The sequence below is a fragment of the Chelonia mydas genome, chromosome 6 (genome assembly GCF_015237465.2).
Source record: "Chelonia mydas isolate rCheMyd1 chromosome 6, rCheMyd1.pri.v2, whole genome shotgun sequence".
NCBI lineage: Eukaryota > Metazoa > Chordata > Testudines > Cheloniidae > Chelonia > Chelonia mydas.
The window spans coordinates 20,773,468-20,787,501 of record NC_051246.2 but is presented as its reverse complement, the minus strand read 5'-3'; the positions used below and the strand labels follow the sequence as shown (position 1 = coordinate 20,787,501).

The following is a 14,034-nucleotide window of genomic DNA, read 5'->3' as shown; positions in this document are numbered from 1 at the left end:
TCTTTAAAAAGTTTCCATGCAGCTTGCAGGGATTTTACTTTTGGTGCTGTACCTTTTAATTTCTGTTTCACTAACTTCCTCGTTTTTGTCTAGTCTCCCTTTCTGAAATTAAATGCTACAGTGTTGGGCTACTGTGGTGTTTTCCCCACCACAGGGACGTTAAATTTAATTATATTATGGTCACTATTACCAAGCGGTCCAGCTATATTCACCTCTTGGATGAGATCATGTGCCCCACTTAGGACTAAATCAAGAATTGCCTCTCCTCTTGTGGGTTCCAGGACTAGCTGCTCCAAGAAGCAGTCATTTTAGGTGTCAAGAAACTTTAACTCTGCATCCCTTCCTGAGGTGACATGTACCCATCAATATGGGGATAGTTGAAATCCCCCATTATTATTGAGTTTTTTATTTTAATAGCCCCTCTAATCTCCCTGAGCATTTCACAGTCACTATCACCATCCTGGTCAGGTGTCGGTAGGATATCCCTACTGCTATATTATTATTAGAGCATGGAATTACTATCTATAGAAATTTCTATGCTACAGTTTGGTTCATTTAAGATTTTTACTTCATTTGATTCTATGCCTTCTTTCACATATAGTGCCACTCCCTCACCAGCACAACCTGTTCTGTCCTTCCGATATATTTTGTCCCTGGTATTACTGTGTCCCATTGATTATCCTCATTCCACCAAGTTTCTGTGAGGCCTATTACATCAATATCCTCATTTAATACAAAGCACTCTCGTTCACCCATCTTATTATTTGGACTTCTAGATTGGTATATAAGCACTTTAAAAACTTGTCACTTTTTAGCTGTCTGCCATTACGTGATGTAATTGAATGGGACTTTTTTTTCATTTGGCTGTTTCTCATCAGATCCTACTTGTATTTTTATCATCTTCCATCCTCTCCTTACTAGGACACAGACAATCTCCATTAATAGATCCTCCCCTAAGGGATGTCTCTGTCCACACCACGTGCTCCTCCGCACCTGTCGGCTTTCCCCCAGCCCTTAGTTTAAAAACTGCTCTATGACCGTTTTAATGTTAAGTGCCAGCAATCTGGTTCCATTTTGGTTTAGGTGGAACCCATCCTTCCTGTATAGTCTCCCCCTTTCCCAAAAGTTTCCCCAGTTCCTAACCAATCTAAACCCCTCTTCCCTACACCATCATCTCATCCATGCGTTGAGACCCTGCAGCTCTGTCTGTCTAACTGGCCCTAAGCGTGGAACTGGGAGCATTTCAGAGAATGTTACCATGGAGGTCCTGGACTTCAATTGCTTACCTAGCAGCCTAAATTTGGCCTCCAGGACGTCTCTCCTATTCCTCCCTATATCATTGGTACCTACATGTACCACGACCACCGGCTCCTCCCCAGCACGACACATGAGCCTATCTAGATGCCTCGAGAGATCCGCAACCTTCGCACCAGGCAGACAAGTCACCATGCAGTTCTCCTGGTCATCGCAAACCCAGCTATCTATGTTTCTAATGATCAAATCGCTCATTACTAATGCCTGTCTCTTCCTAATAACTGGAGTTCCCTTCCCTGGAGAGGTATCGTCCATGTGAGAGGATACCACATCATCATCTGGAAGGAGGGTCCCAACTGTGGGATCATTTCCCTTTGCTCCAGTTGGGTGTTCTCCTTCCCTGAGACTTTCATCCTCCTCAACAGCACAGAGGCTGTCAGACTGGGGGTGGGACCGTTTTACTGTGACCTGGAAAGTCTCATCTATGTACCTCTCTGTCTGCCGTAGCTCCTCCAGCTCAGCCACCCTGGTCTCCAAAGTCCGTACACAGTCTCTGAGGGCCAGGAGCTTCTTGCACCGAATGCACACATACACTACCTGTCCATAGGGCAGGTAATCATACATGCTGCATTGGGTGCAATAAACTGGACAGCCCCCACTCTGTTGCTGGACTTCTGCCTGCATTCTCTTTTTACTCCTGAAGCTCATTCCTTTGTTGGTGTTTTGTTTTTATCGGGGGGTGTTTTTAGCTTAAAGTTTAAAGAATGTTAAGTTTATCTAGCTTTCCTCCCACTCGCCCTGGAGAACTCTCTTGCAAAACTCCCCTGTTAGCCACTCCTGTTCACTAGCACCTCTGGTCACTTACAAGTGAGTGGGCTTTTTAAAGCCCTGGTCTTCCTGAGTCGCCCTGCCCCCTGGTTAAGGGTTGATGGGTGCTAAAGGGCTTAAGGATCAAAGCCTTGTTAAAAAGCTCTCAGCCTTGCCTAGCAGGCCGCTAGGCTCAGCACAAAAACGGTCAGCCCACGGTCCCCCAAATAAACAGACCACACGTTATATTTCAGCCAAGCAGCAAGCACACCACAAACACACACACTACAGACGACAAACTTACGCCAAGGGTCACATAATCGCTCCTCCTTCACCTGCAGAACTCCCTTGCAAAACTCCTCTGGTCGCTTAGGAGCAGGCTTTTTAAAGTTGGAAAGTTTTTCCTAATCGCTAACCTAAATGTCCCCGGCTGCAGATTAAGCCCATTACTTCTTATCCTACCTTCAGTGAACATGGAGAAAAATTGATCGTGTCTGCATTGAGAATTAACACTTCTTTTCTTTCTTGCTTTTCCCCACAGAGTGAACTGTTTCGATCTAAGCGAAGAGAAACATCCAGAGCTGTATGCTGTCAAAAAGATAAAACCTGAGCTGTACATATGGTAGGTCAGTGATACTCAGACCTCAGTGGATCAGGAGCCAAATTAGGGATGAACGTTACCCAAAAGAACCACAGGAGTTTGAATTCATTGTTTCATTTACTGTAATACTATTCATATTTAAACAGTATGATGGGAAATATTTAGTTTACATATATATATACTCACACCAAATAAGTTACTAACTTAGTGCAAGTTGATAACTTCATTGATTAATGATATAGTAAAAGCATCCTGATTGGTTAATCACTTAAATTGGTTAATAATTAAATCACCCAGTGTTTTAATATCACGTGCTGCAAAGAGCCGCAGGAGACACATCAAAGAGCCACTTGCAGCTTGCGAGCTGCAGTCTGAGTATCACTGTGGTAGGTTGATGAGTGGGAGCCATTGCACCAAGGTGGCTCTGGCTTGACTGCCCTGCCACTCGCTAGGACAGCAGCCAGGGAGGGGGACCCCATGCCCACCCCCAGTGACTCCAGCAGCTTATTTCAGCATCTGGGGTAGGGGACTAGGTAGAGATTGTCTAAGCCAGCCCTCCTGCCTGAGGGTGAGACTCAGGAGTAGGAGCTGGATTTGTTCCACGCTTGGTCTGACCTTTGGGGGAAAGGTAGCAGGAAGGGGGCCAGGACCTAGGGGAGGGGGAGATGTGGGATCATGAGATGGAGGAGTCTGGGAACCTCCCTTTTCAGTCTTTGTGAGTTCAGCAGGGAAACTCAGGAACTATCTTTGGATCCAGAGGGGAATTGTCATTCTGTTCCGATAGCTCAGACACTGTTTGGGTCTCTACAGATGGTTTGTAGTTTTACACGATTCCACAGCTATTAAGTCAGTATTATCTGTATCTATCTGCAACACTTGTTTATCCTGGATGTACATTTCTGTGTCAGCTTTGCAGGAGTCCAATAAAGATCATGAATCAAGAAATATTGTTCCACTTTAAAGTTTGTGTTTCTTGCCATTGTGTGTGCTAATGCACAAGAATTCTCCCGTTCTCTAGAACTAGGGAAGTTCTCAGAGGTGTTAGCCAGCCATTTTTTCATGGTTTCTGTTTCTTATCCGTGACAGCTGTGTGGGCAAAAATGACAGTGTTTTTTTAAACTTCTTTGGGTGCTCCTGGCTTTTTCAGAAAGTTCTAAACTAGTTCACACACTGTGACTATGTAGATGAAGATCCATTACCCTCTGAGTGGGCACTTGCACAGTGTTCTCCTACAATACAGTCTTACACAGTTTTTTGGAAATTCTTGAAAATGATGCAGAGGGGTGAGATGCTTTAGGGACAGACCCAGGACTATTGGAGAAGTTTTTGGTCATAAAGCATGAGTTCTTCCCCCCCCCCACTCCAGGCATGTGGAGGTGGATTTTGATAGGCCATGTCTGCCGCCAGGTACTTGGAGTGACTAGTAATAAGAATACAGAGAAGGTGTCACACACACAGACACACACACCATTTCCGAATGCTTCTCATTACTCTTGCGCACGTGAAGTGCATTAGATATGATTTTTAAAAAGTTTCAGCTCTCTGAGGAAACACGCTTTTGTTCCCTTCCATACCGAGGGCAACTTAGCTCAGGAGCCATACATTGGATTTTTTCAGTATGTGAGTTTATAGCAATTGGAGTAGGCCCTGCAGCAGTTTATCCTGCTAACCCTGGGTTGGTTTGCATGATAATGATTCCTCTCTTACAGGACTAGGATGGAGCCAATAGGTTGCTGTGACACAGGGGCCAAATTCTGCCCTTAGTTACATCCGTGCAACTCCACTGACTCATCGAAGTTACACGTGGACAAGACCCAGGATCTTCCTGCCAGTGCAGGATTGTTCCTGGAGAAGCCAAAGGGGCTGCACAGGGAGTAACTCAAGGTGGAATTTGACCCTAACGCTCTGGGTGATTCTCCCCTGCACGGCCCCGTGTACAGACAGCCGCATCTGAGCAAAGCTGGTGTGAAGAGCGAATTAAACCTTACTGGGGAATTTCCCCCACTCTGTAGGCCCAATACTGCTGCCATTGGAGTCAACTGCACAACTCCCATTGAGTTCTGTGGAGCCGAAATGGGCTTTATGGGCCTGATCCAAAGCCTCCATGAAACAGCTACCTCTAGAGAAACCTTCACACCATATCCACTATATCCCCCAACCAAGGGGTTGCTCTGCCTGGTTCCCCCCAAAACCCCAGCACCCACATCCCCACTATCCCAGAGCTCCTAGCTCCCTGCTGCACCCCCACTGGGGTGGGAGCTGGACTTTGCCAGTGAGACCCCCAGAATCCTCAACCCCTTACCCGAGGTGACTGCCAGGGGACTCCCAACCCCCAAAACCTCTGTGTGCCTCTGACCCTTCAGTACACTCCTCTGCCATCCCCATGTGGCTCTGACTCACGGCTCTCATGTGCGTCTGCTGCCACCTCTGCTCCCCGCCCCACGTGTCTGCACAGCCCGTGCTGGGGGAGGTGTGGAGCAGCGCTGCCCCAGGGCGAGGGCAGGGAGCACAGCACCTGCTACCCCCCTTCAAGGTGTGTTACACCCCCCTGTGTGCGCCAGTTCCTCTCTGTGGGCTGGTGCCTCAGCCCCACCTCTCCTGCTTCCTGCCCCTGTGGGGTGACATGGAGGGAGCAACCTCTGCACTGCCCTGAGCACAGGGACTGCAGTTGTGCCTGGCCCTTACACAGGCTGTGCAAGTTGGAGGGGAAGCTCCTTGTGCCCTTCCCCGTCTGTGCACCAGTGTGAAAGCATCTGAGTTAGTCTACAGTAGGGCCGTCTGTGGGGAATGTCAGAGAGACCCTACTGTGCCGTGCAGATGGAATTCAGTATTGACAAGCCCAAAGTAATGCACATAGGAGGGAATAATTGGAACCACTCATACGTGTTACTGGGCTCTCAAAACGGGCAATTACTTCCAGAGAAAATATCTGAAGGAGGAAAAAATTATTTATTTGAAAATGTTAATGAAAATGTTCAGTTTTTGTTTACCTGAAGAAGGTGGGGGGGGGGGGGGGGGAGGGGAGGTAAGAGATGGGGGGAAGCCCCCAGATATTCACCCTGATTTGAATTGAAATAGATTTTTGATTTAAGAGAAAAACTGGACTATTCTGAATGATACAAAAATGAGAAACGTTTTGTGTTGTTCAATGATCCGTTTTTTCCATTGAGAGGCTTTGGTGAGAAGATTTCAACAGCTCAGGGAAAAGCCCTCAGTGACATTTGGAACAGCTCAGTCTTAATTTCAACTCACCCCAACCCCATCCCACACAGAGCCCTTGTGAAGCCCCCTGGAGGAATCGTGGACATGGAGGGCAGGAAGGGACCTCAAGCGGTTGTCTAGTACCTCCCGCACACGGGGCCAGGATTAGGGATGGAAAGGCCTGCGGCACATTTGCGAATAGCTGTTTGTCTTTCTGTTGGATTTTTTCCTCCTCTGAGCCCTGGAAGGGGTTAGCTCCAGTGGATCCAGCTGGAGGGGTGAGTTTCCATCCATGGGCCTGTACTGCTGACTGCCCTGGGCCAGCCAACGAGGAGCTGGGTGAGTACATGACCCCTTTACACCCCAAAGGGGACGCAGTGGAGGGGCTGGGCCCTTGACAGACAGGTTTCATTTCCTGGGTTCTCGTGCTGTCCCACTGCTACCAGCTTTCCAGTTTCGCTCTGAGCAGAGCTTAGAGCCCTGTTCGTCCATCTTGGGTTACAGGTTTGAGGTTTAGAAAGAAACTTCTCCTGTGGGCAAGGTACTCAAAAACTGTCCCCTGTGTAGTTTCTTGCATCTTCTTCTGGAGCACCTGGCACTGGCCGCTCTCAGCGAGAGGTCACTGGACTGCTATAGCAATTTCTGTGTTTCCTCTTGCATTTGTTTGTGTGTTGTCTGTTCATTCGGCGATGGGATGAAGAGTGACAGGTAGTGACAATTTTCAGAGTAGCAGCCGTGTTAGTCTGTATTCGCAAAAAGAAAAGGAGGACTTGTGGCACCTTAGAGACTAACCAATTTATTTGAGCATAAGCTTTCGTGAGCTACAGCTCACTTCATCGGATGCATTCTGTGGAAAATACAGTGGGGAGATTTATATACACACAGAACATGAAAAAATGGGTGTTATCATACACACTGTAAGGAGAGTGATCACTTAAGATGAGCTGTTACCAGCAGGAGAGCGGGGGGGGGGGGGGGGGGGGAGGGAGAAAACCTTTTTGTAGTGATAATCAAGGTGGATCATTTCCAGCAGTTAACAGGAACGTCTGAGGAACAGTGGGGGGTGAGGGGGAGGGAAATAAACATGGGGAAATAGTTTTACTTTGTGTAATGACACATCCGCTCCCAGTCTCTATTCAAGCCTAAGTTAATTGTATCCAGTTTGCAAATTAATTCCAATTCAGCAGTCTCTCGTTGGAGTCTGTTTTTGAAGTCTTTTTGTTGTAATATTGCGACCTTTAGGTCTGTAATCAAGTGACCAGAGAGACTGAAGTGTTCTCCGACTGGTTTATGAATGTTATAATTCTTGACATCTGATTTGTGTCCATTTATTCTTTTACGTAGAGACTGTCCAGTTTGACCAATGTACATGGCAGAGGGGCATTGCTGGCACATGATGGCATGTCAAGAATTATAACATTCATAAACCAGTCAGAGAACACTTCAATCTCTCTGGCCAACCACAAGTCACACAAGCAATTCCCTTGGACACTGCAATTTCCCAGTATCACCACCAGTGACACTCGTTATGGGGATGAATGGTTATGAAAACCAATACCCCAGTAAAAGAAAAAAGATTCTCTCAAAGGACCACAAAGGACCAAGCCCCAGACCCACATCAAAATACAAATCAGATCTTTCCCACAAAGCATGCTGTTGCCAATCCTTTAGAATCTAAAATCTAAAGGTTTATTCATAAAGGGGAAAAGATATAGATGAGAGCTAGAATTGATTAAGTGAAATCAATTACACACAGTGATGGCAAAGTTCTTGGTTCAGGCTTGCAGCAGTGATAGAATAAACTGCAGGTTCAAATCAAGTCTCTGGAGTACATCCACAGCTGGGATGAATCATTCAGTCCTTTGTTCAGAGCTTCAGTTTGTAGCAAAGTCCCTCCAGAGGTATGAAGCAGGATTGAAGACAAGATGGAGGTGAAGCATCAGCCTTTTATAGTCTCTTGCCATGTGGTCTTTGCTTTCTTTGTCCCAAGGACACTCTGTCCAGCACGTGGCATAGAAAAACCTTAGAGTTCTGTCCATAGTCAGGTCCCTCCATACCTTGCTGAGTCACAAGGTGTATCTGCCTTCTTTCAATGGGTGGATTGTATCGCTGATGGTCCTTAATGGACCATCAAGCAGGCTAGGCAGAGTTGACACCAACTAGTCTGGGGTGTTCCCCGGAAGCATAGCACAAGTTTGAGATACAGACAGTATAGAGCCAATAGTCATAACTTCAGCTACAAAAATGATACACATGTACAGAGAGCATAATTATAAACAGCCAATCATAACCTCTCCGTAGACCCCTTACACAACAACCTTGATACAATATTGGCTGCAGATATATAACAGTGATCTATCCAGTTACAGACTATGTCAGTAACGTCACAGGAGGGGACACGGCGTCAGTGAGGCTGAGACTGGAATACGGCCTCCAGCTTGGTGTCCTCATTTGACAAAGATGTTGTGAAATTGGAGCTGGGGCAGCAAAGAGCCACCAAATGTTCTGAGGGCTGGAGAAAAATGCCTTCTAGTGAGCGATTGAAAGAGCTCAACCTGTTTATCTTATCAAAAGAAGATTGAAAGGTGACTTCATTGAAGTGTTGAAGTGCCTTAATGGAGAGACAATATTGGGTATTAACAGGCTCTTTAATCTAGCAGAGAAAGGCATAACAAGACCCAATGGCTGGAAGGTGAAAAGAGACAAATTCATACTACAAATAAGGCACAAATATTCAACAGCGAGGATGATTCACCACAGGAACAAGCTACCAAGGAAAGTGGTGGATTCTCCATCTCTTGATGTCATTTAATGAAGACTAGATGCCTTTCTGGAATGTGTTTGCTCCAAAAGTAGCTATTGTGTCATACAGGAGGCCTGTGGTATGCAGGGGGTCAGATTAGATGCTCTAATGGTCTCTTCTGGCCATGAAGTCTACTAATTTCTGAAAAACTGAGTGGAGCATTGGGAGCAGCGTCTGATGTTTTACTGTCTTGCCGGCTTGCTTCCGAGAATGAACATTCCTTGAGTGGGGTGATCCACAGGGAGTAGCTCAAACCTCCAAAGTGCCTGGCCAGCGGCAGGACATTAGCACAGCAAGGGAGGGGTGTGGCAGTGACATCACAAAGGCCTTTTGCAGGACCACAGACTATTGGTCAAAGGTGGTGGGGAGGTGGTGGCCTCACAGAGAGATGCTGACATCAGCCAGGCAGGACAGAGGCGAGGGGCCAGGGAAACCTCAGAGATCCCTGTGTCTTTGCTTCAGCAAGTCTCCCTCTCGAGGACTCTCTCTGAGGACTGAGAGAGTATGAGGGTTCACGTACGTGAGCGCAAGGAGGAACCTCTTTCGAGTTTTCTCCTTTCCTTTTACTGATTTGACTAGAAAACACACATCCCTGTTTAGAAGGTAAGAGCCTCCTTGAGGTCTGAAACCTGTTCAGTCTGCTCCATCTGGTGACAGTTGAATTCTAGGCTTGGAAAACACGAGCTTAAAGAGGCAAAATTTTATTCCGCTCTAGAATTTTGTCCCTTAGAATCACTGGGGACATTTGGGTTTGTTCTTTTTGTTTCACCTTTTCCTCCATCCCTCCCTCCTTTCTCTTCTTCTCTTGCTTCTTTTGTCCTTTTTCCTGTTCCCCTCTCAACACCAGGAGGTGTGTGTGTGTGTGTGTGTGTGTGTCGTGGGGGAGTGCTCTGCAGCTCCCACTTACTTTAAGACCAAGTAAATAAGTCATAACCAGTCATATGTTTGATGAATTTTGCTGCTTCTCTGCATTAATTGTCTCTGAGCAGTTCATGATTCTCTCTAACATTCCAGTTCTCCTAAAATACTTGCTGAATAATTACTGTGCACTGTTGTTGGTCTGGAGTTCATCTGAGAGCACTTTATTCAGGTCATTCAATGTATGAAATTCAAGATCCGATGGTTAGTTTGAAAATCAGGGCTCTTGGGTCCTATTCCCAACTCTGCCATTGACTGGTTGTGTGACCTAAGACAACTCAGTTCTCCTTTCTCAGCCTTAGCTTCTCCCTCTTTCAAGTAGGGATAATAATGATCTGCTCCTGCCTACCTCCCAGTGGGTGGAGGATGGGGATCCATTGGAGAGTGTCAGTAGGAGTAGTGCATAATATGAGGAGTCCTATCACGTTTACTCAAATCAGATTATGACATAACAGAATACCTCAAATATTCTCGTTTATTTCTATTTTTTTATTTTGAAATTGTTAAGAGCAGCAACTACTTAGCTCAGACTGAAGCATCTTATCTAATTTTCGAGATCTAAGTGTCTCCTCTTTGTGTGCAACAAGACAATTGAACACACTGTGACAAACAGGAGATGCTTTTGTTTCGAAACAAAATATTTTTGCAAAGAACTTTCATCCCACTTGTTATGATTTCAAGAAACAAACTGGTTTAGTCTGAATGGGATTTTCTGACAGAAACAGTTTCAATGAAATTTCCCCACCATCTCGATTCCTGGGCTCTATCCCTGCCTCTGGGGGGTTTGTGGTCCATTAGAACAGGAGTCAGGACTGGTGGCTTCTCTTTCTGGCTCTGCCACCGCCTTGCTGTGTAGGCCCTTGGGTAGGTCACTTCCCTTCTCGTACCTCAGGCTCCTCCCCATCTGTCCAATAGGGACAATTCTTGAACTCTGGGCAGTTGTGAGCCTGAGTGAGATAAGGGGCATTAAAGGCCTCTGTGAAGGAGAAAGGATAGTTTCATGGTGTTTAGCACCAAGGAATTCTAAAGTTTGCTAAAATGTCTAGTCTGCGGAAACAAGAAATGGTCGGGGCCAAATTTTTTAACCATTGCCTTTTTTAAAGCCCATTCAGGGATGTGAGTCCCTGTCTTTTAGGTACCTGGGGTTCTTTGCCAGCAGGAGAGAAGAGGTTCCTGCCTCCATTTTTTGTGGCCTTTACAGTCTAGGTGCTGTGCCCCAGTTCTCGTCTGAGATCCCTGAAAGAGAACATCTTCCCATCCATTAACAAGACAGGACCTATCTTAAAAAGGGGAATAAAGAGAACCCTGCGACTTGCAGACTAGCTAGCCTCACTTCCATAGCTGGAAAGATACTGGAATACATTATTAAACAATCAGTTTGTCAGCACCTACAGGATAATTTGGTTCTTAGGATTAGTGAGCATGGATTTGTCAAGAACAAATCATTCCAAACCAAACCTATTTCCTTCTTTGGCAGGGTTACGGGCCTAGTGGATGTGGGTAAACAGTAGATGTGATCTATCTTGGTGTTACTAAGGCTTTTGACATAGCACAAGCAAACTAGGGAAATGTGGTCTAGATGCAATTAGTGTAATGTGGGTGCAGAGCTGGTTGAAAGCCCATACTCCAAGAGCCCTTCTCCATGTTTGGCTGTCCAATGGAGAGGGTGTACCTAGTGGGTCCGGCAGGGGATCAGTCCGGGGTCCAGTACTATTCAATATTTTCATTAATGATTTGGAAAATGGAGTGGAGAGTATGCTTCTAAAATTTGCAAATGACACCAAGCACTTTGGAGCACAGGATTAGAATTCAAAACGCCCTTAACAAATTGGAGACTTGGTCTTCCTGAGCCAAACTCCATGGCTGGGCCCCTCTCTATAGACTGGGCTGAAGTGAAATCCCAGAGCCAAACACCCCTCCTCCTGGGCAGTGCACGCCGACCTTTAATGGTCAGATACTGCTTAGCACTGTCAGAGCAGCTTTTGCTGGGGGATTCTCCCAGTACTTTCCAATCATGGGAAAGTATTAAATCTCCATTTGACTGCTGGGGACACAGCCATAGAGGGGGGAGCAACTTGCCCAAAGTCTCACAGGAAAAGGAAAACAACCAGCAACGGAACTAATAGGAAACCCAGCAATGGAACTCAGGAGTCCTGACTCCCAATCCCCTGGTCCAGTCACTCCAGCGGAGCACACTCCCTCTCAAAGGCAGGGGGAGTGGACATGAGGGCCTGGTCATAATTGCCAGCTGTGGGAGAGAGTGTGAAGCAGTAGTTAGAGAAGTGGCCTGGAAATAAGGACTGCTGGGTCCCATCCATAGCTCTGACACTTGGTGTGACCCTGAGCCTGTAGCTTCCCTCCCCAGGCCTGTTTCTCATCAGTAGAGTTGGGGTCGCAGTCCCAACAGCCCAGGGGGGTTGGGAGGCTCCAGGAAGGTGTGTAAAGTGCTGGGATGTCAGGATCCTGGAGGCGCTGTCACCTCCGCACTACGGCAGTGTTCTGCACCCCATGCTGCTGGCTGAGTTTCTCCGTCCATTGGCAATAAGACAGACTCTTGTTTTCACAGCCAGTCGATCGCCCAGTGTCATCACCCTGGCTGGGCAGGGTAACTCCTCAGGTCACCACCACCCTCTCCAGCCTGCCTTAGGCTTGGAGAGTGAGGAGAAGGGCGAGGGACGAGACTGAACATCCTCCATCCATCGCTCCATCACCTAGAGCAAGGGAGTGGCATTAGGGTTCCTCTGTGGCATTCCCTGTTTGTCTGGGGAGAGGCAGAAAGAGGGGGAGAGAATCTCTCCCAAAAGAGATTGGATTTGCAAACAGCCCCCAGGATCCCCTTGCTCTCAGACCAGCGAGGGGCTTCTCCAGAGCCATCTCCAGTGTGTTTGGAAAGGTCCCAGCAATGGGTCCCAAATCAATGGGAAACGAGGGGGCCCTGGCCTTGCTATGCCTAGGGACTTTGAAGTGGGGAATGGTTTCCCAGGAGAAGTCCGGACTCCTGGGTTTTATTCCTTATCTAGCCTGGGGGGAAGAGATGGGGGCAGTGTGGCCTGGGATGGCAGGAGGGAGCTGCTTGTCCAAAGTGACCATGGTCTTTGAGACTGACCCCAGTGCTCGAAAAGGAGGAGACTCCCCGGTTATTGCCACACCAGGATGATGAGAGGGAATGTTGGGAGCAGATCATGCAATGAACTCCTGCCACTGTGTGTAGCTTGCACTCCCTGCACCCCTGCAGGGGGAGGAGGAGCTGCTCTGGCTGGGGCAGGGATGGGGAGGGACCAAAAAGGCTGGTTAGTGAGAGGCTGCCTTGACCCCAGACTCACTCCTGCTCCCCGCTCGGTTCCAGGATGGCCAGGCTCCTGCGGATGTTCCAGAGGAAGGCTCTGCAGGTGGCCCCAGAGCCTGAGGGAAGCAGCTGCCATCTTCCCCAGGAGCAGAGCGGCCCCTCCGTCCCTGCTGGCGGGGAAGGAGCTCCCGGCCGGGCCAGGAGATGGAAGTGCCCAGCCTTCTGGCAGAGGAAGCTCACTCCCGGCACAGGCGCCGAGGTGGGAGAGGCACCGGCCAGGCCAAAATGGAGCTGGGCCAGGATGCAACTGGGCAGGCAGGACCCAGCCCAGGAGCGGAACCGGGCAGGGTGGCTCTGGGGCTTGTTGTGTGGGAAGCACCGGCCCCAGAAGCTCTGATTCCCAGCAGGAGGCATCGCCCTGCCCTGTCTCTGAGGACCTTCCGGCCTCCCCAGTGCAGGAGGTGGAGGATCCCTGTCCCAGCACCAGCAGCTCGGCCTGCTCCCCGTGGGACAGCAGCAGTGCCTGGGACTGCAGCAGCAGCGAGGCCGATGGACGCTTCTGCTTTGTTCCCGGTGAGGAGCCAGGCTGGGCTCAGGGAGGGGTGAGGAGGGGGCTGTGAACTCTCTGGGACCAAGCCCTTGACCAGTGCTATGGGGGGGCAGGTCCCCAGCCCAGGTGTCTGGCCTGAGCCACATGAACCCCACTGATACTAGATGCTGCCACTTCGGTCCTTGGTGCTCCATTGGGCGAGGGGCGGGGGGAGGCACCGCCCAGGGAGTCCAGGACAGTGTGTGGGGGGGTCTCTTTGCTATGGGCTCCTGAAAAAGTTGGGGGCTGAAGGCATCACTGAGAGGGGGGAGTGTGGGGCCCGATCTGCCTTAGGTCCCAGAGGTGGGAAGGGGGCACATTGCCCCACCATGCCCCTGTCCTTCCCCTGAGTGGCAGCAGGAGTCACCCTGTCCCTTCTCTCCCTGGTGCAAGGACCGCCAGGGACTCAGAGGACAAGGAGGAGGAGGAATGGGTGGACATGCTCACAGAGGAGGCTGCTCTCAAAAGCATCTGAGAGCAGCTCCAGGGCCGAGAAAAGGTACAAACATTCCCCAGCTGTGCTGGAACCAAGATTGCCCTGCTCCTTCCCAGCATCCGAGCCTCCTGCAGAGGGC

General features: G+C 48.6%; 2 protein-coding genes across 7 annotated transcripts in view; both read left to right on the top strand.

The window, feature by feature from the left end:
* Window positions 1-3,607, top strand: part of LOC102941014 (NACHT, LRR and PYD domains-containing protein 3) — a 64,315-nt gene extending 60,708 nt beyond the window's left edge. For all 6 annotated transcript variants that reach the window (XM_037899487.2, XM_037899489.2, XM_043549319.1 and 3 more), the window contains one exon: window positions 2,603-3,607. In XM_037899487.2, coding sequence (XP_037755415.1) covers window positions 2,603-2,687 — 85 coding nt within the window. In that variant the 3' untranslated portion in view covers window positions 2,688-3,607. The remainder of the gene's footprint in view (window positions 1-2,602) is intronic.
* LOC102943481 (NACHT, LRR and PYD domains-containing protein 3) overlaps window positions 1-14,034 on the top strand; it is a 509,145-nt gene that overhangs the window by 127,104 nt on the left and 368,007 nt on the right. The window lies entirely within an intron of this gene.